General features: G+C 41.9%; 2 protein-coding genes across 3 annotated transcripts in view; one reads left to right on the forward strand and one right to left on the reverse strand.

Annotated features, from left to right (window-relative positions):
- atxn10 (ataxin 10) overlaps window positions 1-9476 on the forward strand; it is a 13162-nt gene extending 3686 nt beyond the window's left edge. For both annotated transcript variants that reach the window (XM_008294862.1, XM_008294861.1), the window contains 5 exons: window positions 178-334; window positions 566-683; window positions 1698-1882; window positions 4981-5044; window positions 7497-9476. In XM_008294862.1, coding sequence (XP_008293084.1) covers window positions 178-334; window positions 566-683; window positions 1698-1882; window positions 4981-5044; window positions 7497-7681 — 709 coding nt within the window. In that variant the 3' untranslated portion in view covers window positions 7682-9476. The remainder of the gene's footprint in view (window positions 1-177; window positions 335-565; window positions 684-1697; window positions 1883-4980; window positions 5045-7496) is intronic.
- A 29-nt stretch (window positions 9477-9505) lies between these two features.
- wnt7ba (wingless-type MMTV integration site family, member 7Ba) lies at window positions 9506-20376 on the reverse strand. Its single transcript, XM_008294863.1, has 4 exons — window positions 19990-20376; window positions 18742-18968; window positions 14254-14525; window positions 9506-11883 (listed from the first exon to the last, which is right to left on the reverse strand). The coding sequence occupies exons 1-4, from the start codon at window positions 20070-20072 to the stop codon at window positions 11404-11406; spliced, it is 1062 nt and encodes a 353-aa protein (XP_008293085.1). The 5' UTR covers window positions 20073-20376; the 3' UTR covers window positions 9506-11403.
- Window positions 20377-26183: the final 5807 nt, after the last annotated feature.

A 26183-nucleotide genomic window follows, 5' to 3' on the forward strand; every position in this document is an offset into this window, starting at 1 on the left:
GAAAGAGTGTCTTTACAGATGTTTCTGAAGTGATTTTTGTGGTTCTGATACTGTGAAATAATACGTTCATGCCCAAATAAAGGATTGTATACATATCAGGAATACGGTGTCTAATATTTAATGGTTAAATTTAGTAGGTTTGTAGATTTGTCATACAGATGTTCATGTGTTTTCCAGAGTTACTCTACTGGAGCTGCTCTTTGCCCAGCTCAGAGAGGAGGACTCGGAGGAGTGTGGCGTCCCTCCCAGCGTGGCTCGTTTCCTGGCCAGCTCCTTCCAGCAGGGCTGTGGAGCTGTTCTAACACTCGCTACTGGCTCTGCTTCCAGTGACGAGGTCAGACAGTACAGTAGTCAACCTCACTCAGACCTCAGAAACACAAAATGTTCAGCAGGCCTTCAGGATCTGCGGATCGTTTTCAGAGCTTCTTCTCAGTTTTAGGGTCCCATCTTTGTAGCTGCTTTTAATAGATAGTTGATTAAATTCAGCACTAAGCTTTCACCTTTAACATCTTCTCAATATTCATTCTTTCTTTATCTGACACCGGTTGGTTGCATTTCCCTGCAGGTCCTGCAGGAGGCGCTGACAGTGATCAGTCTGCTGGACGTGCTGTGTGAGATGACCTCAGACAACAAGCAGTTCATGTTCCTGCAGGACCATCCTGACCTCCTCATGACCACTGTTGGTAAGTGAAAAAACACACTCACACAAACACTCTGACTGGATGTGAAGCTCAACATTCCCGTCAGACAGGTAGAAAGTTAGGATCCCTGCACACGACCCTCCTCAGCGTTGGCAGGCAGTGAAAGCCACTGCAGAGTTCCGATGTAAATGAGCTTGAACTAAAGTGTTTAATTTGGTTCTGAATCATTCTAACCCCAAAACCCACAGCAAGTTTGAGAGACATGTTAACCTTTTAAAAATCGCCAAAATAACACCGTTTGTCAGAGCCAACAACTGTATAAAAACAGAAAGAATCATCAGATTTTCAATGATCCGTGAACTAATCGTCTGTGACGTACTGCTCTGTTGTGAAACTTCAACAAATCTAAGCTTAAATTTCTTTATCCTACGTGTCTCAGTTAAAAAATTGCCAAAAATATAACATTTAGAAATTCTGCGCTACTCAGTGCAGCAGTGAAGACTTTACCGCTGAACTGCAGGCTGTGTGCAGACAGGAGGCTAAGCATGGAAACAAATGAAACATGTCAGTAGTAGTAAAATATCCATAGCATGTAGAGTTACCATGTTGTTTTCCAACACTGGAATCATCTGTAGGCACTTAGACAAATGTTGTAAATGTTGATTCCAGGTTTTTTTGTTCAACTTTTTTCAAATAATCACAGAAATTCAACTTCACCCTTCATGATTTGTGATGATTTAACTGTGTCATACTGCACAGAGGAGGTATTTTAAGTTCAGTTTACTTCTCCATGACTATACTGTTTCCATAGAGGTGCAGGACTTTATATTGCAGTGAAAAATGAGCCCACAGTAAGTAAAAATTTGACAGGAGCAAAAACCGTGAGTTTAGAGGGTTTAAACAATGCCTCAAGGAAATGTATACGATCTTTAATGTCATAAATCAAATTCAAACTCAGTCATCATCTGAGTAGTTGTGTTCTTAAGCTTGGCGTGACTAAAAGTCTTTGTTCTGCTGCTGTTTTTCCTCTTACCGCGCTTTATGTTTTCTTTGCAGGGCTCCTGGAGCAGGTTCATGCCATCGGGAAAGCCAGCAAGAATATCTTCAGCGCCGCTCAGAACTTCTCTTCCTTCGGTGGGGATGTGGACTCGTCCTCTCATTCTCCTGTCATCAGCTTCAAGGCTCACCTCATCAGGCTCATAGGAAACCTCTGCCACGGCAACACCGACAACCAGAACAAGGTTTGGATTATGTTACGCTGCATTAGATGGATGAGTTCATGAAAGAAGAGATGAAAGTCTGAAATGTAACTACAGCAAAACGCGAGTATTTTACAACAAAATGCAAATGAATGGAAATCATACAGAAGAGTGAATTTGTATTTAGACAGCTTTCTGTTTTGTGTGTCTTTATGTTACAATCTATGGTGCAGATCAGTCAAAGTATGTTTAAAGTACTTCTGAGTTCTTTAGTTCTCTCCTGGATGAGAGGTGAAACATCAAGAACAAAACAAAGAAACCCAGTTGCTTTATACTGAAGCTCCTGACATGACTGAGAATGTACTCAGACATGTTCAAGGCAGGTTTCTCATTTCGTAAGCTGTAATGCTTTTGCTAAGAAGCCCAATTTTTAAGTAATGTGAACTGCAACTGTACATAAACAACTTGAGTAACTGATTAGTCACCTCACAGACGAATAATTTAGTCAATTTCTCACTTAACATCTTTTAAGCATTTGTTGCTTCTAATGATGTACAGATTTCCCTATGATTCACTAAATATGCAGATGGGTGACAAATTAAAGGAAAAACCGACACTGAGAGGATCTGGTGGCTCTGTTTTGTTGTGGGTGACATTTTTCTGGCATATTTTGGGTTTAGTTGTCTCATGAGAAGAAAGAGTCACTAAAAATCAATACCAAGATGTTCCGAGTGACGCGTTTATCCTACGATGGAAGATTTCCGTCCTGTTGGGAGTGGTCTCTTCAGGGATGGCGATGATTTCATCCACAGGGCACGAAGGGTCACTGAATGGTTTACAAAAATGATGTGAATCATATTTTATGGCCTTCACACTCAGCAGATCTCAACACCTTTAGGAGATCTTGTACAGACGTGTTAGTCAGCGCTCCTCACCATCATCATCAAAGCAACAAATGAGGGAATTATTTAGGAAGAATGGCCTTCATCCTTTGAGTAGAGTTCCAAAAACGTGGAAAATCAACATCAAGATTCATCTGAAGTTGTTCTGGCAGCATTTGGTGGAACAACACCTTTGCGAAGACACTGTTATGTTGTTTTTTCCTTTAATCTGTCACCCATCTGTAGCTCTGCCAGGAGTTTAAAAAAAAAAAAAGGAAAATCACAGAATCCCTAAAATTAGATTGTTGTTACTCGTTAATTTTCTTTATTTTCTTGTCTACCCCTTCACTAATCTCTCTCAAGATTTAGTGAATGCCCTTGATCCGTCTAACACAGCGGGGTTAAAGGTCAAGAGGCATTTGAGAGGTCTGGGAGGCCCGACTGAAAGACCTCGGCACCAAATTAGCATGTTTCAAGTGCAGGTTCTTGTACTAAGCTGTGATCTCTTGAGGACTGAGGAGTGCAAATGATGTCTAATGGAGCAGGAGGCCCGTGTGTTCTCTCAACACGATTTGCATTTTCACTTAAAAACATTCCCCCGCTCGCCCCGTTCTAGCGGTTTTTATCAGTTTCCCTCCATCGCCGTCTGTCAACATCTCAGCATTAACATGAAGCGCAGAGGGGTAATAAAGCAGATGGGGAGGAGTTTGCCTCTGCAGTATCTATGGCTCATTATGGACTCAGTTGTACTTAATAGAAACAGATTTGTGGAATTCTTGTGGGATGGCCACCCTCAGTTGGCCTCGCTGTAATATTTATGGATGCTGATCTGTGGTCTGTCAGTGGTCAGAAATCACCCCGTATCTGTTTTCACTAAGAACTCTTCCAGTAAACCAAATGTCGTTCTGTTCACCTTTGGGAGAGATTGTAACCCAAGATGTGCATGCAAAGTACTGAACTGCTCGTACCGTGCCGAAGCCGGAGTCCAGTCGCTCGTTATTCACCTCTTTATGGGTTTGGACATAATGTAAGCAACTTCGAGACAATCACTCTGAAAGTGGAAAACGCAGACCTGGGTGCTCGTACTAGTCAGCGACTGTGCTCCTTTGACAGTTTAAATGACATTTCCACTTTCTGCAACTCAGCGCTTCGTCTTGTTCCGTTGCTCCCAGCAGTATGTTTGGAGGGTAACCACAACGGCAACGTCAGGGCAACAGCAAGCGAGGACAATAATTAAGCCTATAGAATTGGACACATGATAGAGAGCAGATCACCCCGTTGTGGTGGTCTTAGACTAACTCACAACCACACTGCTGCCTTTGCATGGACGTGAGGCTCCGTTAGGGACATCTCCGTATTGTTCTTTTCTCTGCTCAACGTTAAAGTTCTTGAACCGCGATGACCTACTTGACAAGGTCTGTTTTTTTAAGTGTAACTGTCACCTCTGAGTAAATTTGTATTGACTTTGAATGTGATTACTACATAAACTAGACGACAGCAAAACCACACTTTTCATTTTGTTTATGGCAGTAATAAACAACTATCATGTAAAGTCAGTGATACTAATTGACTTCAGCTTTTGTCAAATTTAGTGACTATCCCCTCACGGTCTGCTGTTTGTGTGCTAAATACAAATCAGGTGTTCGTAAACAGCCCTGGAGCTGTAAATAGACTAAACCACAGCATTATTCCAGTGTGTCCTGTGCATGCTGAGTCTGGTAAAGGCTAACCAGCTAAATATGCTAAATAGATAAATATCAAGAATGTTTGTTCAGAATCACAGACTACAGCTTTAATATGTTGATCAGTCCATAGGAAGAAGAGACTTCAGGGTTGTGTTTTGAAAGCAAAACTTAACCCTATATGGCTTTTCCCCTGCAGATATTATGGGTTATAATAGTGGGATAACACAAGAAAATGCTGCTTTTTTTTTTATTCAGGAGTCCTAAAATGGAACAACAGTGTGGTCGTTGAGCAGCACGCACATAATACCAGAACTCTAAAACTCAAGCAGTTAAATAGAATTTAACCATTCTTACCTTTTCCCCCCATTTTAATAAGTCATGAAATCCATACAGGATGTCCTGAGTCATGCTGTAGTGTAATCAGAATACAAATGTAATAGACAGATTCTCACTGTGAAATGAGCTTTTATTGAGCAAAGAAAAACATGGAAAGTATAATTTCTTGTACTGATTTGTCATATTTGTAAGAAACTGAGATTAAATCCTCCACATCTTGCTGAACTTGTTTCCTCAGGTGAGAGAACTCGAAGGCATCCCGCTCATCCTGGACAACTGCAACATCGACAGCAACAATCCTTGTATCCTTTAACAACAAGTCAGTGACCTGGAGACTCAAACACATCTGTATTTACGTATGTATATTTCATATTTGTCCAAATCACTGTTCATATTTATGCCAAGAGATCATTTTAGTCATATTTTTCTGGCACTTTTAGGATTAAACTTGGCACGTTTGCGCAGGAATGTTGGTGGGTTTCGCAACCGGAAAATAAGTTCCGCGTCAAACTTTAATCGCTGCAGCGTGCGCAGGCTGGCAGGGCAAAGTGGTTGAAATTTGGACAATGTTACGTTCACCAACTTTTAATACGTGTTTGCTTGCCGATTGTCAACGGTGTGAAACGATGGGTTGCATTTGGTTTTAGTGTTCGTGCAGATTTTGGTTTTAAGGAGGTCTTTTTGATACACGACTAAACTTGACTACTAAACCTTCTAAACTACACTAAGGCAGTTACCAGTTCAATAGGCCTCATGACCCTGCTATAAATCGTATTTTTTGTGAACATTTCTGCATAAATTTGTGTTTTTCTTGCCACTGTATCAGAGCATTATGTGGTATTTATTCAGACCACAGTGGGACACTTTGGCATGTATTTCAAATATTTTCTCAGCTACTATTTATACACACAAGGAGGCAGAATATCATAAAAAATAACCTCTCACCTTTAAACTCTGACAGTTAGCAAATACGTTTCACAAAGACGTGATGTAATAAAAGACTGCTTTAATTACACGTCTACCTAACACGGTGACAGCTCACTATAGATGTGTGTACACGATAGGGAACGTACATATAATTTGCTTTTAATGCCCCTTTTCACCACAGTTTTGCAACCCTTGGGAACTCCAATTTCTGCTTTATTTGGTGCATAATAAACTGCAGGGCCCTGAGCTCGAACTCAGGAGTCATTCTCATCTCCACACCCTGCTGGGCGTCCTGCTACCAGTTGATATTAGCTCACTGGAGTCGGGGCATCGTGCCAGGCTGCCTTCTAACCCGGTCAGTAGTCTGAGCCGAGCCTTTGTCCCCACGCTGCCCACTCTGTCGACCTTCTCATGTTCTCAGTAGTAGTTTCTGTTCGGACTAAGATTGGCAAAGGAAAAAAATGTTTAGGTATTTATGTGGGAAACTCGAGAGGAGGTGAGGTGAGATGTTTTGTATCAGAAAACATACATAACAAGTCTGCGAAACTCGTTTGTTTGTTGGGTTTTCTGCGTACTCGGTGACCCAAAACGAATACCAGGCACTTATGAGTTTCACATCTTGTGTGGGACGTTGAAAATTAGAGCCCGACCGACCAAAAAAAGATGCTGGTAATTTAGAAATGGTGCCGTCATACAGTTTGTCCAGCAGATTGTTCCTTACAATACTCTCAGTACTGTCTGCAGCGCATGTAGCAGAGTATGTATCTCAGACAGTGGTAAGGAGTCAAGTGGTGTCACGATAAACTGCAAACTAGATTGTAAAATACATGGCTGGAAAGTTAATAAAAGATGACTCCATAATTTTCCCAGCTCTGTATATGTATGTACATTTAGAAGGGCTATTGGCTGGCGTATCAATAGCCGATTTTTTGTGACTCTCTTAAAATTGATATTGGTCCCAAAATCCAGCATCGGTTGGTTTCAATTGACAGTGTCTGGACTTTCTACCAGTCATTGTTTTCTCTATGTGCAACTGCAATTGATTTCATAAATGCATCTTGTAGAAAAAAATGTAAATGACAGCAGCTGTATTGGGAACTCAGCTGTATTAAACTGCATGATATGTGAGCACAGAGAGCAGGAGAGAAGCAAAGTGTAGGTTGTCTATTCTGAATGTCCCTCAGCTTTACAATTCCCACAGAGCTCTGACCTGTGGGCATACGATTAAAGCCAATGGTAATGTTAGCCACATTAGCTCCACAATATGCTAGGATTTTCCAATTGTTGTGGTGACTTTAATAATCGCAGTAATCCACTGGATGTTCAGTTGCTCAGATGCTGGGAGTGCATGAAGCCTCTCGTGTTCACTCTGGCAGCCAACAGCAGAACACTTGCTGTGCTGCTTTGAGACATTTTACAATTGGCAGAAGTAGATTTAGAAAGTAAATAAACCTTTTGGACTGTGAGGCAGGATTATACAAAGTGAGCGCTAGATGACTATTGGTTGGAACGTAGCAGCTCAATAACATTCTTCCTGACTTGTAAAGCTGGGAGGTTATCCAGTTGTGGGGGGGCTTGAGGAATGGCAGAAGTAAACATCCTCGTATCTTAACAGCTTTTACTTTACACTTCTAAGTTGATAACGGCCACAAAATACAATAAAAAGATTTTTTCACCGTATGGAACCTCAACAAAACTTTTCCCCATTGGTTTTCTTAATTTGGTCAATCAACTGGTGCCAGAAAAACACGTAAAAAACATGCTCAGAGAAACTGTAAAGAGCCACTGCCAATTGTGACGTTGCTGTCCTTAACCAGACACTTGTAGTTATCAGCCAGTGGGCCATCTTCACCATCAGGAACCTGCTAGAACACAACACGCAGAACCAGCAGCTGGTCGCCAACCTGGAACGTCGCGGCACCGCCGACTACTCTGCGCTCAGGGAGTTGGGTTTCTTGGTGGAGGAGCGAGACGGAAGCTTGCTGCTCAAACCTGTCAGGAAAGACTCCTAAAAACACTGGAGGAGCAGCAGCGAGGAGAACGAAGCTTTTCAAGAAAACAGGTTCTCACGCAAAGCAGTTAAGAAAGGGGGAAAGAAAGTACACGTTCACACGTATACTCTTGTGTGAACGTGTACGCTTTTTGTGTTGCAAGCCTCATTAATCAGCTTCTTCTACGGGTTTACAACCTGTTCATCACCCAACTACCGTAACTTCCGTGCCTGTCCAGAATAACTGACAGCCACACTGCCGATAGAGAAAGCAAAAAAAAAAAGGCGCTTTTGAATTAGATGTTCCTATCAGAGAAGTATATATAACTTACTTTTCTACCTCAGTAATGCTAACACTTGTGCCCAGCTTGGGCACAAGGTATTATTGGTCCACAAAAGGCCCATGGGGTCCTCACTGGTAAAGAAGGTCAGGATGTCAGCAGCTCCTGCTTTGTCTTGACCTGAGTCTGGGAAATGAAGAGTTTGTGAGAGGCGAGCACATGCTGGTACCTTTTGGCAACGCCGATGCTTTGTGGTTTAATCCAAAGACAAAGAGCGCCGCAGTGTTCGGGCTTTTCGCTTTTCAGAGACAGTGATGTTACCAGCAGGAGTTGGAGTTTAATCCCAGGCCCATAGTGGCTTCTGCAGTAACCATGAAACAGAGAATGACCAAAACATGATGTACTCTACCCCCTCCCCGCCTTACCTAATTAAACGGTCGCATCCTAGGCCACCGTATTATTCAAACGCTTCAAATAGTTGCTTATCTAAACAGACGTATAGTTATTAATACTTCAATCTAAGGGCGTCCAAGTGCAGAACGCAATAACAAACGAAATATTCGACTCTATGCATGTTTTGTCATTTAAAAACAAGGCTCAGCGTGCACTACGAGCATGTTTCTCCGCTTGCTTTTGCAATAACAGTCATGAGTCTTGTGAATTTCATCTTCTCTTTCTAACCTGTTGATAACCAAGAGGGCTTAAGGCATGCAGCATAAACCACTAACCATCCTAATATTAGTAAGATTAATATTTGTGTTTTACGTTTTTTTGCTCTGAATAAGTTATATTTGACTTTCTTAGATATTTAATAAAATACCGTACTTCCGATTTAGCTGTAGCCGTGTGTTTGTGCGCTTCTTCTTTTCGGTAAACAGCGGATGAGAGCATACTGAAGAGTGTGCATCCGCCGAGTGAATGAGTGAATGAATGAACGAGTGAGTGAGTGAGGGAATCAGACCAGAAGCATTAGTTTGCAGAATGACATCCCTCCCTGCTCCTCCCGCTGCTGGATAAGCTGAACGGTCCTGACAAGCCAACAATGCAGCGCTTTACGGGCCTGCCCACACCCTGCTCCACCCTGTTTGCTCTGCCTCTGATTTTTAATGACAAAATGTATTGAAACAATTGGCTGGACTCTCCCCTCAATCCGCCAGCATAGTGAAGGGAGCTTATGCGGTTCCGGTCCCCAGGATTTCAGACAGCTAACAAAACAGCTGTTACTCGCGCTCGACTGGCTGGCTGCAATGCTTTTCAGCCCCACAGGAAAGAGGCTGTGCAAGTCAGCCGGGCTGAATGAGGTGGCATGGCCGCGGCCGTGCGTTCACCTCCTCACACATCAGCGCCACATCGGTCGAGGGCCAAAACTTCTTGTTTCCCATATCAGCATTTTACGCTGCAGGCCTCTACTGTAATGCGGTTTGATATCGACCTTCAGCAAAATCCACCAAAACCCACCTTGTTAAGAGTTTAAGCTACATGTTTGGTTCTGGTAATGAGTTTCTTTAATGACTAATAAAGTATTGTGTGTGTGTGTGTGACAAACAACTCTTTTTTTTTTATTGTTTGAACAAAAGTCCAAAATGCGACATAAAACTCAAGAGGCGTTAAAAGGATGCTCAAATTTTATTGATAAAAAAAGGAGAGAAAAAAAAATACAAATGTCCATGTTTGTAAGTGATGCAGACTTTGATCTTTTGCCACAAAACAAATAAAGAAACTTAAATTAAGCTGTATTTTAAGTTATAGCTTTTAGGAAACAGTGTGTTGCCTCTAGTTAACTAAAAGCGCTATTAAGACAACTGGAAACACAGAAATCTCCCTCAATCTAAAGCCCTTCGTTCGTTTGCCTCCGATGTATTATCCGTTTAGCAACTTCCATGTGTTTGCTCCAATACTTCATAGATTTCTCAACTTTCCTGAACTGCTTTGGATTGTGAAGGATCGAATGACGGCGGACAAATCTGAGCTACTTTCGCTAAAACACGTGGCGTATTTACAGTTCTTTTTTTTTTGTTTGTTTGTTTTTTTTCTGACATAAATTCCAAATAATTTATAGCTCTCAAATCTGAATACACTGACGTTAGAAAACACTTGTAAATAGTGACTCTCTTCTCCATCTATAAATGACATAAAGTGCCACGTTCCTCATATAAAAATATACTCTTCAAATTGTTTTGTAAGTTATATAAAGCCTAAATAAACATTTCTGAATACATTAAGGGTGCTGTCCAAAAATAGCTTTGAGGCCTTTGATCCTCTCATACCCCCTTCTGTGTGGTTAGGGCACATGCCATCCACCCAGGCAGGCCTAAACCGCGCTGGAAGGCCTTGTGTAAGCAGAGGCCATGATGTGGAATTCCACGTCTCTGCCGCTCATGGGAATGTTGGATGCATCTGAACCTGATTGCACCTCTATAGAGTTCCAATGAGGCTTACACGGTTTTCTCAGAAGTCAAGAGCCCTCCGAAAACAAAACAATGAACGCAGTCAGGATGAAGTGCCGTTCAAACTGACAAGTCGGGTGCTTAAAATACTACATGTGTGTGTTTTCTGCCTCTTTGGTTCTTGGCGTAACAAAAGGCTCTGCTGGGCCTCCATGTCCATGAGAGAAGATGTGTCAGAACAGCACCAACCCCTCCACCCGCCCCTTCCCTCCCAAAACAACTGGTGAAATAAAATAAGAAAAACGTGACCGTGTGAGTGCAAAAGAAAATAATTAATCTATAGCATATGGCACTGATAACTGGTAATGGATTTAAATCAGCAACAAAGCAGAGTATTTGGCTGTTCAGTGGCTGTAAATGTGACTAGAAATAAACTTTACCTCCCGCTTTTTAAATGTATCAGTAGCAATTGAAGATTATAAAAGCGAGGAAAAAAAAAACAAAAACGTTAGAGCGGTTGAATTTGCTATCCATCCTATAAGGCTTTAAAGTTTGAAAGATATTTTTTTTTACATAAATAATTTCGTTTTATTTTCAGTGTTCAAACAGAATACAGTGTGAGTGTACAGTTATTCCGCTGCCGTCTTTCGGGCCTCACTGAGCGCCCGTCTCGTATTTCGTGGCAGTCCAAAGCGCGTCGCTCCTGTAGCGTTTCCAGTTAGCGTGTTAAGGAAGTTTTCTCCAACGATAGTCCTTTTTCCTCTTGTGCGGAACATCTGTAAGATACTTCGTCGTCTTCGTAATATTGCCTTGCTGGAAAACATCAATTCCTTTCACCTGCTACTTCTTTGTCACTTCCGCAAGCAAATACGTGTCTTCAATGTTCATGTCTGTTTGCTCCCAATGTTCTCCCAACCTCATATTCCACTTCTCTCTTTAAAGAATTCCAAATAGGATGTCAAAATGTGCAAAATGTAATAAATACCTCCGAGTCCGTCGCTTCAGATTCCACTTTGTCATGTCCCCTCACCTTCGTCCCTTGTCCCATCCTACCCCAGTGCCCCGTCTCTTTGTCCCTACTTGCAAGTGAACACTTCTGATTTCTCGCTGCACGTGTTGCACTTGACGAAGCAGCACCAGTGGAACTTGCAGTTGCACTGCCAGACCCGTGTGTAGTGGTGCGTGTTGTAGCCCCGGCCGCAGCACATCACGTTGCAGCCGTCCGTGTGGCTCGAGGTACCGTTGCACAGCCGGCCTCTTGTCCCTGTGCTCCCCGTGGCCGTGTCCTCTTCGCAGTAGTTGGGAGAGCGCTCCAGGTACACCAGGTCCGTGTCCGTGGGCTTCTGGTAGCCCCGAGCCTCTTTGAGACGTAGGAAGGAGGGTTGGCGGAGCCGCGACGCCCTCACCGGCTCTACTTGAACCGCTTCGCTGTAGCGTTCCTTCAGCAGGTAACCGATCTCTCTGAACTTGGGCAGCGTGATCCAGCAGGTCTTAGTGGTGCAGGAACCAGAGACGCCGTGACACTTGCACTCCAGCTTCATTCGCTCCTCCAGAATCTGTTCACATAGAGAGTTGAGGTTAGCTCTGTGCAAATTAAAAAGGACAGTTCAGGGTTTCAAACATAAATTCACAGGCCAATTTGTTTGGTACGCTTGTGTAGCTGCTTGTCACATGGCATCAACTCAACACATTCAGACAGGTAGACATGGTCAAGACGGCCTGCTGAAGTTCAAACCGAGCATCAGAATGGGGATGAAAGTGGATTTAAGTGACTTTGAACGTGGCATGGCTGTGCAACAAGACTGACAGTGACGTGTTTAAACAGTAACATCTCTTGAAACCTCCATCTTTTAATCCAATAATGCAGCAAACTTTTAACTTCACCGGTGGAGCAGCTGGTCGAAACAGTTTTTAAAAAAAATCATTTTCCGTTGACTTGAAGGCCTAAGTGTGGATTTTTAAGACATAATGCAGCACCTCTAAAGCAACGGCGATCCATTGTGGATGGCAAAACCAACCGTGAAACTCCATCATCGCATCTACCAAGCATTTAGGCTAAAATAACATCTGCGGTGTTCCTGCAAGCCAGCTGGTACCACTTCTGCTGGACTGGAGGAAGCTAATGCTAGCAGCTAGTTAGTCCTCTAAGCGAGCAGCCATCCATTGGTTCATCTGAATGTCAACATAAAGGCATGGTTGTTGGTTCCAGGTGGGCTGGTATGACTGTTAGTTTCCTGTTGGTGCTAGAGGTCAGAGAGGAATGGCCAGATTGGTTGGCGATGATAGAAAGGCAACAGTAACTCAAATAACTTCTTAAAGCCAAGGCATGCAGAAGACCATAATGTATTCAGACGACCATCCCTGAATGCACGACGTGACGCACCTTGAACCAAATGGACTACAGCAGCAGAAGACAATCCTGTTGGCTAAAAACAGGAAACTGAGGCTACAGTTCACACGGGCTCACCAAAATGGAAAAACGTTGCCTGGTCTGATGAGTCTCAAATTCTGCTGATGGTAGGGTCAGGATTTGGCATAAACAACATGAAGGCATGGATCCATCCTTGTATCAACTGTTCCGGCTGGTGGTGGTGATGTAATGATTTGGGGGATATTTTCTTGGCCCACTTTGGCCCCTTAGTACCAATTAAGCATCATTAAAACACCACAGTCTACCTGAGTGTTGCTGCTGACCATGTCTTTCTTTAAGATCACAGTGGACCCATTTTCTGTTGGGTACTCCCAGCAGGAAAACGTGCCATGTCACAAAGCTGGAATTATTTCAAACTGGTTTCTTGAACATGACAATCACCAGATCTCAGTCCAATAGAGCACCTTTGGGATGTGGTTGAACGGAAAATTTGGATCATGGATGTGCAGCCGACATATCTGCTGCAACTGCGTGATGCTATCGTGTCGATATGGACCAAAATCTCAGAGGAATGTTTCCAGCACCTTGTCGAATCTATAGCATGAAGAATTAATGCAGTTCTGATGGAGGGTCCAACCTGGTACTAGCAAGGTGTAGCTAACGAAGAGGCCGGTGAGTTCCTCGTGTAGGATAAACGCATAAATGGTCGTTTTAAATTTGAAACGGCTAATAACAATCGCACAGTCTTCGAGTCTGTCTCCTTTGGTAAGCTGGGCTTTCTGTGGGCACTTCAACTTTCAGCACAGCAGCCAGGATGCCAACTTTATGTCAGAAATATGGGGAAAATAACTCATAAACCCAAGCTGTAGTCTCTAATTAACTTTACCTTTCTTCAGACCACAGAATGGCGTGACAGCCCGAGAAAACTGACCAGAGCTGTTGTGCAACCGAACACGTGTAGAATTACATTGTGGTTTGCGCAGCCAGATTTATAATATAATGCCATATAAATATTTTCAGATGACAGGATTGACAGGTGACTGTTTGCCCCTGTGACCACATTTTATTTCAGTGTGAAGAAAGAAAAAAAAAAAAAAAAACAACAACCGTGCCCCCTTTTCATTATGATTTTTGGCGCATTGACGCTCATAATTGCAACTTGTTTGTCCACAGTCAAATCAGCAACTCTGTCTTTCCCCTCGTGGTTATCACATTTTTTGGATCTGGTTGGTTCAGTGTGTGCGGTGGTGCAGAAGTGTGGTCTTTGGTGCTGCCACTGAGAAAGGAAGAGAGAGAGACTTGCAATAATATCCTCTATTCTCACTTAATGCTTAGCAATTCGGTGAATGGACAGTAGGGATGTGGCTCCACTCCATTTGGCAGCGGTATCTGCCAAGTGTTGCATTTTATTTGACACATTCACACTCTCGCATGTGTGTTCATGCGTGCAGGTACACTTGCTTTAAAGCCGCCCTGTTTCATTCACTTTGCTTCAGTTTGTCGGCAGCATTAGCGTTAGTAAAGCTCTGTTTGGTCACATTGATTTTTTTTTTACCTTCCGCCCTGCCTCATTGTTGTGCAGGTTCATGAGTCTCCGGGCGTTTTTCTTGATCTCGCGGGCGTCAACGAAGCGCCGCGAAAACTCGACGCCGTACTTGACGTCGGCCGAGCAGCCTCCCCATTTCCAGCCCTCCTCCTGGTCGTGGTAGCCCTGCTTCTCGCGGTCGCAGCCGCACTGGCTCAGGTTGCCTTGGCTGCAGGCTGCCGTCACTGCATGGGCGACTCCAGCTGCGGTGATGGCGTAGGTGAATGCTGCTTCCCTGCTGCCTGAAGGGAAATAAAGGAGGAGAATAGGTGTAAAATTGAGTTAAAATACAAAGAAGAGCAAAGGACAGAGAGTTTTCTAAATGCATCTCATTTAACTTTCTAGTTTGTTGATGACTTCTTTTGATGTGGCATTACACTTTGTTCCTTGAAACTGGCATTTTGATTCAGATGAAGTGCAAAAATTAGGGTTCACTCGTTTCATATTGTGCATCTGGTATTTAAATTTTTCTACTGTAACTCAATCGCTGTGACTTAAACGACACATTTAATGACATAAGTGAAAGCTGCTTCAGGATAATCAGTTTAAATGTGAGTTAAAATACAAAATAGTGAAAAGTAACTTACACTGTAAAAAAGTTTATTAGCGCTGCAGTTCAATGAAAGTGCTTTTCTGAATGAATCTCAGTTGGCTTTCTAATTTGGTGATAACTTCTTTTAACTTACACTTTATTCATTTGACCTGGCAACTGAATTTAGATAAAAGTGCAACAACTGGGTTCACGCCTTTTGCATTACATTTTACATTTGGGTAAAGCAAAAACTTTAGTTGAAAAAACTTCAAGTAGACTTTCCTCAACATTAAGTTGCAGCAACACAAGATGTTCATTTAAAAGCATTACAATGATTAAAGTGCATCTAACTTAAACCAGTGACTTTAATTTTACTTGTAAACCTAATTTGGATAAACCCATCCCAATTGTGCGTTGCCAACTGAAGCAATTCATCTACGTTGGTCCAACAACTCTCTTAAGTTGAGTGTAAGTCAAGTACTGGAGTACTGTTAGCTAGTAGCAGAAATGCACGACAGCGGCATCATCATCACCCAATAAAAGCTTTAAAATGAAGTATCAGCATTGACCTAAAATCAACATTAACTGGAAGGTAACACCCATCAGGCTGAAAGTTTACAGATTTGTTCATTTACATTTAAGTTGAAGCTGTTTTCTTGCCCAGTTAATGGGTACTTCTTGTATAGAGAGTGAATAAGAGTGATAATTTACTAATTTCACTACAGAAAAAACCTGATGTTCTCTGTGATTAGCTGGAAAATACTGTACCAGTCAAAATGAGATGGAAAGCATTGGCTAAGTCCAATACTGGGTAGCTTTGCCTTGTATTTTTACTTTTTAGGAGTCTTTTGATACTCAGAAAGCTATAAACTGTCATCGTTGTGTAGCTACACTGTTAAAAAACAAGATTTTGGTTTGTTTTCATCGTCTTCTCAACCTGATGTTGTTTCAGTTTGTACAGAAGGCCAATGTTTTTAGCAGAAAGCCTGCGTTACGATCTGGGAATGTGAAGTTTGAAAGAAGTCGGAGTTTTACAAGTCTGGAGGTCAAATGACAGACATGACTCAATTACATTGAAGGAAATATAGAATCCAGCATTTCTGCACTTTGAGCAATGTTAGAGACTAAAACCTGGGAGTTTTTTTTTAGCTTCTGCTGCTTTGATTTGGACTCTTGTTCTCCCTAAAGGCTCGACCCGGATTTGACTAAATCCAGATAATTAGCCCTCTGGTCAGGTACACGTCGCATGAGCCGCTAAGAACAACGAAAGTGTAATTTCTGAAACCCAAACAAGTGCAACTAAACAAAAATCTGGACACGCCCACACAGTTCTCAGGCGAGGTGTAATGAGAGGAAATAAGCGAAAACTCCAGTGTGGGTGGACAGCAGATGTGCGGGACCTTTTAGAGTATCCCAGTAACCGAACGGTTAAGGTGCACGGCCGCAACATTCACAGTTTCCGGACCTTTGTTGCATTTCGTGACATTTTCTCTCTCCTCTTGTTTCCAGCTTTCCAGTAGAGGCAGAAAACTTCTCGTGTGAGTCCACCAACCAACTGAGGCGCTAAGCTGCTGGAATAGTGTTTTAAGGAAAAAAAAATAGGCACAACTTTGGAGTTTTGCACTAAGTTTGGAAGGAACTGCTTGGTAGAGAATCACAGTAGCTGTAATTAACCTTCATAAAAGAACTTCAGTAGGAGATACTATAGAACTGAGGCAGGTTAAAGGTCCGTTTATCCAAAGTTTAAGTATAAAGACAGTTGCTTAGAGCATCTGCATGGTCTCGTAATTTAGTTTCGCACTCCGTCACTGACCTCCACCTGTAGTCTGCGGCTTATCAACTACTAATCTGCATAGTGAAGACAACACAAGTGACATCTACTGGCTGACTGGAGGAGATTTTTTTTGGTGTGCTGCGTCTTAATGTTTTTCATCAATGGAATTTCTCACGCAGCTTAAGTGTCGTTCTGTGTCTGTCTTAGGCGGTCCGCATTATTATAGCAAATGATACTGCTGTGTTGAAATAATCTGTGGCCGGGCCTGACTGAGATGTACCCATTTCCAAGCTTTTGTACAGTATGTCACCGTTTGAACTTCAGAATAAACACATTTATATTTATGGGGTGGAGGGGGGAAATGAATTTATTGGCACTCCGGCTGGTAATAGGATATCCTCCCTCTCCAATCAGGATAAGGCTGCGCCTTCGTTCTTCTCAACAGCCCAGAGTATTAATGCGTGGCGTCTCTGGTAGAGGCAATTCTAATGGCTTCCTTCCAAGCTGACAAACTCACTCGCAGAAACCATCAGGCCTGCGGTTCCCCTGGTCCATAACTCAAAACAAACTCTGAAGTCTTCTCTCATCAGGCTAAATCTGCGACCCATTCAGATATATTGTATGGTGAGCATTTCTCAAGGCATCAGGCGCATGCAATAGCCAAACAGCCATCTCTTCGCGCTGTGATTTGTTTTGATTGTACAGCAGTGCATGCAGGGTTCCATTGTTGCCATCCAGCTGCTGGAGCTGACTTCAATTAGTGGTTTGCATGAATCTCTCTGGTCTTTCTCAATGCTTAATGAGTTCACAGGCCCAGCAGGTCAATCAAATAAAGTGGTGGATGGTACATTAGCCACACAAGTGGGGGTACGGCCTTGGCTCGCGTTTAAATTGTTAAAAATAGCAAAAACTGACAAGAATTGGACGAGGAGAGTGGCTCGTTTTACGACGAATCTGTCAAGACGCCTGGGCACGTTTTACGCAGACACTTACAACCCTCTAATTAGTTTTTATACACGTCTAATGACATTTTGTCTCACAGAAAGCTCGTATTTGTTCCTGGTAGAGAGGACATGAGGAACAGTTTGGTCCAAAGTGTCTCTCTGAGCTCTTTTACGCACCACAAGAGAAAAGAGACATTTCCTCTGACAAAAGAAATAAAGGGATCCAGACGTCTTGTCTGCCTGTCTCCCGTGTAGAAGAAAGTGATTGCTCCCAGAGCTGCTAGATTAAACATGGATCCAAACCCACAGCAAGACCGCAACAAAACATCTCGAACTGAAATACAATTTATATAAGAGGTTCACATTAGGAGCAAACAGGCTTCTGTGAGAAATAAAAACTGGGAAGAATGTTTACTAAAACCAGGGAGAAAGTGTTCGGTTCTGTGTTTACAGATGGGGCAGGTATGATGTAAATGCTCGGAAGATTGCACACTCGGATAGACTTAACAGGCCGTGCTGCATGAACGCGAATTCTCCCAGTTTTTTGCGACAGAGTGTTGCAAAAACAGTGACGTCGCGCACATCCACTGCAGATTGAATCTCCTTTGGGGACGCTGGGGAGTTGGAATTTTTCTCAACAAGGCAGAGAATTCGTTGTGGTTGTTGCATGTGGAGCTCCAAACACAAATTCTTTCATTAAAGTTTCACCAACCCCCCTCGAAGTCAGTTTCGTGCCTCTTAGTTGGGCCGAGCTTCAGTTTTTTTGCTTTTTTTTTTACTGACGGCAGAAGAAGAATGAGAAGATGTCAGAGCAACATGCAGAGCTGCAGTTATTTCAACTTTTAAAGCTCAGTTTGGTTCCGACATTCCACCTGTTGACACACATCAGTCTCTACTTCAGCCTCAAGTCTAAGATTTCCACTTGTTGGATCTAATTTTGTTTGATTCGACTGTTGGGGTCGACTTTTTATCTTGCAAAGGCAAAACACAGGCACCACGAACCACAACATCCCCAGTTTGAGCCCAGCTGAGGACCTTTCTTGCATGTTATTCCCCTTATCGCAAACAAATGCCCAAAAAAACAATTTTCCCCAGAAGAACCTGCTTTAAAACCTCATCCTTGAAGCCCCCTTTCTCCCCGTCTCCTTGTTGATGTCATGCCTACATCGAGGTACAAACTGTTTCGAACTCTTTTCAAGCAGACTGACCTACTCTCAGCTCTTGTCCAAAGACAGTCCTCTCCCCAAGGGCCGAGCAGTTCCAGCGGCCGTAGCGGAACTGGTACTGACACTCGTTGATGCCCAGCTGGGCGCCTTCGCCGATGACGATGATGGCGTCGGGGCGGCTCTGACAGAGGGCTCTCTGACGGGGGGCCAATCCCGGGATCTTGTTGCAGATGATGTTCGCACCCAGAGCTACCACAGAGGACAACGCCCTAGGCAGAAAGAGATGGGGATTAATTAGAGGAATGACCCAAACTGATAGATCCAGATCAAGAAAATATAGAAATCAGAAGGAGGCTTTCAATTCTGTTCCTTTTTGAACCACACTTGAGCAAAAAGAACCCAGATTTGTCCATTTTCCCCAAAAACCAATAACATATTGGAGGTCTACAAAAGGCAACATGAGGGAGAACAATAGTTAATTATAGAAATGGCTTCAAGTCCAGCTCGTTTCTGTCTCAAAACATGAACCACTGCAGCTATTTTAGGTTTCAGGACCTGCCCTTGTTATGAATAAGAGGCATGTATGGTGCAGCAATCATTCTCTTTGTGAGGGTCTTTTAATGCCATAAGAAAGAGCTCATTACACAGGCCTGCGCCTATAGGCAGAGTACCAAGCAGCCCAATATTACTCTTTTCCATATGCTTTCCATGTCTGACGAGGTGCTCCTATGACAAAGTGGTTCTGGTGTAATGTGTAAATCCATAAGAGCAGGTTATCTCATCAGCTGCACACGTACTAGAACAAAAAATCACCTACATTAAATATTGGCTTCATTCAGTCTATATAAATAGTCGTTTTATGACTCAATATTTGAATGAAACTGCTCGTATGTTGGAGGGGGGAAAAAAATCCGCAGCTCTTGTTCCATGGCAGTCTGTGGAATAAATTGATTGAACGACACAAGTCACGCATTTCCTACCCATGTTTCCAAAAAATTTGAGTCGGATGGATGTTCCAAGTTACATTTTTTCCAACGTAAATCTCTCTGCCACACCAAAACAAAACGCAACCGCAACAGAAACGGTTTCAAGCTGACGTTTTGAATAGTAAAAATGTTCAGCGTTATGCTTTTGTTGTAAGAAATTAATTGTACATATCATGATCTTTACGCGCGGTTCGGTTTTCTGGTGCGTAATTTGGCCAAATTACGCACAAGGTACCGCTACCTGCTGGTGCAAATAAAACCAGGCGGAATTAAAATTGAGCAAGTGCATTCATAAGAAACCTACAGGTAGCTACCGCTGGTGAGGATGAGGAAGATCTGTGGGTAGTAGACGGACAGCAGCGCACTGCGAGAAGAGATGATAAGCATGGTTGCGCATTGAACACAACTTGATTTGCGCTCTTGGTTTTAACAAAAAAAAAAAAGGTGGTGGTAAAAAAAAAAAAAAAAAACAGAAGTGGGAACAAATATATCCTTTTATCTCGAGTCCAAAGCGAGCAGAGGTGTCTCCTTCTTGCTGCTGGGAGGTGGTTTTCTTTAGCTAACGGAGCGCTCTGCGGCGGCTCCAAGCTCCGCTGTCCATGTGTTGGAGATGAGAGGCTGCATCTCTCGGCCGATGTGCGCTCTGCCACCTGGACTGAAAGAGGACTAGGTGGGAGAAAAAAAAAAGAGAAAGAGAGAGAAGAGAGGAAGGGTGGGGGCAGATGGGGTTCCGGATATCCGATGCGTCCGGCTCACGTCTCCAAAAGTGAGACTGTTGTGGCATTGGAAGGGAGGGAGACAGTGGCCTCTCCCGGTGCACCAGCCCCCGGGATGAATCTGCACAGCCCCGCATCCCCTCTGTATCCCCTCCCCCTGCACACCTCCTGCCCCCCCACATGTTTCTCTCTCCTTCTCAGCCACTCTTGCATTCAGTTCTGTGGTGACGGATTCTGAAATAGATCATTTTCTGAAGCAGCACAGATGTGAGGTCAAACCTGCCCCCCGTGCAAAGTAAAACTCAAATTATAACAATGAAAATGTCAACTTTTCTCATTATTTTGTGCTGCCAATCCTTCTATCTGAATATAAAAACGTCAGTGGCACCAAATAACTACACATTTAAGATGTTTTTGCACCATTTTAGTGATTTTTAGGCTTTTATTTCAGCTTCTCAAATGCGAGCATTTCCTACTTTTTCGTCTTTTTATGGCAGTAAACTAACTTCATTTTGAAGAAAACGTCACTGGCTTGAAATTTAATTGGTATTTGATTAAGGAATCCATCAGTTAAGCCAGACCCTTAGCACTAAACACATTGTTGATGATCATCAGTTGCACTCCTAAGGATCACTGCTGGACTTTCAGTTTCCTTCTCAGTGGCTCTACAGCGGAGCAGATTCTTGCTGACATGCCTCAGATGTTCAGTTTATCAGACTCTGTGGATCTCCAGCTGAAATATTCTCTGCTGGTGTGTCCCCATAAAAACGCCCTCATGTGGTGGCATGAAGGAAAAGTTTTGGAGCACATGAGGAGATGTAGTACTATCTTCAATGTTTTGTGTGTTTTTTTAAGAACAAGGAAGAATTGTTCTAAGAATTTGAAAAGATGGTTTCAAGAGGATCTTTTTTCTTGTGCAGAAGCAGGAAAAGTTGTTTTTTTGGTTAATTATGATGGATTAGATGTCGCTTTTTCCGCAGTATCTTGTTAAATCATGTTGCCCTTGAGGTGCCGAGGAAGGACGAGGGCTCATGTTGCGACAAAAAAACGAGTAAATTTTGCTTTAAGAGATGCTTCACAGCAAACGGAGCCCCATTCAGACATAGTTCACAATGGACAGAAGATAAAGTTCATATTTTCTTGACTTGCCGTCTTGAAACCGAGCCCTTCCAAGATTGACTTGACCTGAACAAATAACCGCAATGAGATAATATTGATAAAGTTTGTTCCAGAGCGAGGTATCGATCATCCGAACAAAAAGCAAAGCCCATTCTCTGAGAAAAATGACTGAGGGCAGCGCTGTGGAAGTGAACCTCTTCATTTAAATTTCCGACAAAGCGTTGTGAGAGATAGCAGAGTTTGGGCGTAGGAAAGAATACCTTCCATTCTTGGGTTGTTATAAGATTGGCCAGATGCTTCGTGCCCGCTCAGGCTGCGTGTAACTGAAGCTGCACTCAGATATGCACGGCGCTGTCAAGTATGAGAAGCAGCTTTTTCCACCAAAACTGAACCATCGCAGGACCTCAATCTGCATTTCAGCGGACAACACGCAGATGATGTCTCTGGCTCGAGGATAATCGAGGCAGAACCCTTTTGTGTGTCTCTTTTTTTTTTTTTTTTTACTTTCTCACTCCCTTTCCCCCTCTCTCTTTCTGTCCAAATAATCCTCCTAAACCACAATTTCCAAAGCCAAGATAGCACTTAAGGCAGCGTGCACTCACTGTCCTGGCTCTCGCGTTGCCATATCTGTTTCTTTTCATATTCTTGCGTAGAGGTGAACAGGGAGACACGGGACGGAAGGAATTCTTACGCTGCCGAGGAAAAACATGGGATCAGTGATGTCAGCGGCTGTAAGACTAACATCAGGTTTTTTTTTGTTGTTGCTTTTATTTATATCACGACAGCTGGCAGAGTTTTGACGGGAACAGATTTGATGGCATCATCCGCGGCGGGATGATGAATTGCAGGTCTGGAGACAGGAAGGGAGAAACTGGAGCAGTCACGTAAAGAGGGCTCACGCTGGGAACAGGCCTAAAAAGTCCAGATTAATAATGCTCCCTGTGGGATTCTGGGTCTATCTTGTCCTTGAGCCCAGAATCGAAGCTGTCAGAGAGGCGGCATTGTTGAACATAATAGTAAACATGTGATAATTCATCATAAGTGACATTTTATTAACAACAGCACGACTGTCGGATGTAGACACGACACACGGATGGCAAAAGTGTTAACCCCCTGAACCCCAGAACACGCTGGTGGGCTTGAAAGATATGTTTGTGTGTTTTTTAAATTGCCAAAATGACACCATTTATCAAAACTTTCAGACAGTTCTGACCTTAAATGTATCATATGTGACATAATATTTAACCGCTTAAGACCTGAGCTCTTGCTTGATATGAATTTTTTATTCCTTTTGATGAGTGAATAAAAAATAAAAAAATCTAAATAAAATAAAATATATAGAAAAATTTAAAAATTAAAATAAAAAATAAATAGGAATAATAAAATGAAATGAATTAAAAAATAAAATTTAAAAAATAAATAACAATAATAAAATTAAATTTAAAAAAATACAATAAAAAAATAAATAACACTAATAACATAAAATTTTAAAAATAAACAATGATAAAAAAAAATAATAATAATATCACTACTGTGGTAGTATAACCCAAAATGTGTCTTAAGATTGTTAAAATACAGATTTTTAAAAAACAATAATATTTATTTATTTATTTTTATTTAAAAATGCACCAAAAATAAACTATCTGCAGTAACCAGATCCTGTAAAATGCAAAATATTCTGTTTCATTCAGCCATTAGCGACTCCACTACGACAAACGGCCAAAAATTCAGAAACTTTTCGACTGAACTGCAGGCAGTGTTTTACGCAGAGCAGACGGGAGACATGTATGGGAACAAATTAAATATGTAAATAGCTGCATAGCTGTAACATGTCACCATTCCTCCCCCCAGTATTAGGAACACATGTAGGCTCTTGGAAATACGTTGCACATGTTGATTCCATTTTTTTTCCTTCTATATAGAATAAATGATCAAAGAAATTCTATTTTTTCTAGTGTTATGATTTATGACATTATAACCATGTTCTGCTGCACAGAGGACATTTTTGAGTTCTCTCTGTTTCTTGTCATGGTTGTGATGCTTCTATAGAGATGCAGGACTTTATGTTACAAAGAAAAATGAGCCCACAGAGAGAGAAAATGTGACCAACACCTTGCGACGATTCAAAAAGGTTTACAGGAGGCTAATTACAAAAGCTGAGACTTCTTAGCAGTCATGTAAAGTCACAGTACAGTCTAACGAATCCCTTCCACTTCTTTCGGAGGCCTCTTTTGGATGGACGAACTCAAGCCCACACTTCCTGTTTTCGCTGTGATTTCCTGCCAGCTCCGGCAGACTCACAGATCAGAGTTCACCTCTGATCTATCTGAGCGGATCTGCTCAGTCGCCCAAAAAGAAATTGATGCACCGACTTTGGAGATAAAACATCCGTGCATGTTTGACCACCAGTATTATGACACTACAAGCTCTAACGTTGTTCTCATAAACTGATTGAAACACACTGGACGGAAATCTAAATCCAGCACGCGTGGTCTTCTTTTCATACTTAGATTGAAGAAAAAATTTAAAAATCTCATCTCTGGTGTTAAGATTAGAGTTAAATGTAGCCACAAAATAAAGCTTTCGAGCTGACAAAGATCAGATCATTTGACTAGACGCTAAAGGCCTCCTTAAAATGCAGCTTTATTCGTACGAAACAACGCCTCAGGAGACACGCAAAAGATCAGAACAAGCTGTAGGCTGGAGGATGCTGGTACGTCACACTTGAACTTTCACAGCTTTTGTAGCTTCTTAGATGTGAGAATTTGCTGCTTTTCTTTGTGTTCCGTGACAGTAACCTACATTTCTTTTGTCTTGGACCTTCAAGTAAGCTTCACTGGCCTTAAAATAGGTGTTTAGTTAGAGAATTAGTTAATCAAGAATATGATCAGCAAACACTTGGACGTTTACAGCTTATTTAGCCTCTTTAATGTGAGAATTTGCTGCTTTTCTTTGTGTTTTGTGGCAGCAACCTACATTTCTTTTGTCTTGGACCTTCGTGTAAGCTTCACTGGCCTTAAAGTAGGTGTTTAATCAGAGAATTAGTTAATCAAGATGATCATCACCAAACACTTGGATGTTTACAGCTTTTCAAGCCTCTTAAATGTGAGAATTTGCTGCTTTTCTTTGTCTTTTATGGCGACAACATAATTTGTTGTCAAAGAAATAGTTTGTGACATGATGGTCCACTGACCCAACACCACATGTTGACACCAGAATCGTCACATTCAACCCGTCCGTCTGCGGAGTCACTTGAGAGCGACTACAGAGGCTTGTGATGAAGTTCTTGATGTGAGTGATCAGAGAGCGTCTGCTCAGAATGTGAGGGATCGCCTGAGGGAAGCTGGTTGGCGATTTCGCAACAAGGCCTTGATCTGAAGGCAGATCGGCATCGTTATCGGCTCCAGTGGGCAACCGCTCCCTTTGTTGGACACCAGCAAGATGGACGAGGTCGCTTTTTACTGACGGATCTGATGTACGGAGCAGAAAGTAGACGTTTGGTGTTGTTAAAGCTATGGAGAGAGATCCACGGACAAACAACGTCTCTGCATTTCATCGACGACGGTCTCGGTGTCCACAACGCTGACATGATATCCGCTTCATTCACCACCATCACTTGACATTTCAACAATGCTTCCTCGCGCTGCCAGAATATTCTCCATCCGTCTAAAGCAGCAGAAATTCTTCCAGTCCTACCACAGCCTGCATTCTCTCAAGACAAGTAATCCATCAAATATCTGTGGAACGCTCCGGACTGTCGTGTCCAACAGCGTGGTGCCGTTCGCCAAAATGTCCATCAGCTGCACCGAGCCCAAACATTTACTGTCATTTTTTTTCTTCAGATTTTCCCCGTTTTGTGAAATTACACATATTAACCAGTTAAATCGTAGGAAAAAGTCTTCATTTATATGTTACCCATAAAACAGGCCAAAAATCTGAAGTTTTTTATAAATGGTCATTCATTCTTTTACAATGTTTGACTGTAAAATTACACTTTCTCCCCATATTTAAATATATTTTTTAAGAGAATCCTTAATTATGTATATTAGATATCATTTTGTATATGAAGGATTAATATACATAATTAAGTTTTTTTTTAAATAAATTAAAATTTTAAAGATAAGATTTTCCTGCTTTTGTTAAACTAGATAGCTACTAATATAAAATATATTAATTTACATATTGACAAAAAAAAATGCCGTAAATAATGTCCAAATCACAAATGTGTTTTTTTTTTACAAGTAGTAATTTGGTCTTTAACAATATGTTAGCATAAAATTACAGATTTTATTGTATTTAAATCGGCTAAAAAATATAATTTTTACAGATATTTGCTGTTATTGTCACCATTTGTATAGATTTTTAATGTTCACCATTATTAGTGCATTTTTTCTGCCACCATTTAAACCAGATTTTCTATTTGTTTGTTTTTTAAAACAGATATTTAATTATTTACTCACTCACTTGTGTACCGAAACAACAAATACTTGTTCCACTATGTTAAAAACAATAGCAGTGATTAATCAGTTATTCTGTTATTTGTCAACTAATAAAATAGTAACTAAAAAGTCAACATTCTTTGTTTCCAGCTTCTTCAATGTGAATATTTTTTTATTTATAATTTTAATTAATATCATCATGATTTGTTTTTATTAAATATTTT

This window comes from Stegastes partitus, unplaced genomic scaffold (assembly GCF_000690725.1).
Source record: "Stegastes partitus isolate 25-593 unplaced genomic scaffold, Stegastes_partitus-1.0.2 Scaffold1001, whole genome shotgun sequence".
NCBI lineage: Eukaryota > Metazoa > Chordata > Actinopteri > Pomacentridae > Stegastes > Stegastes partitus.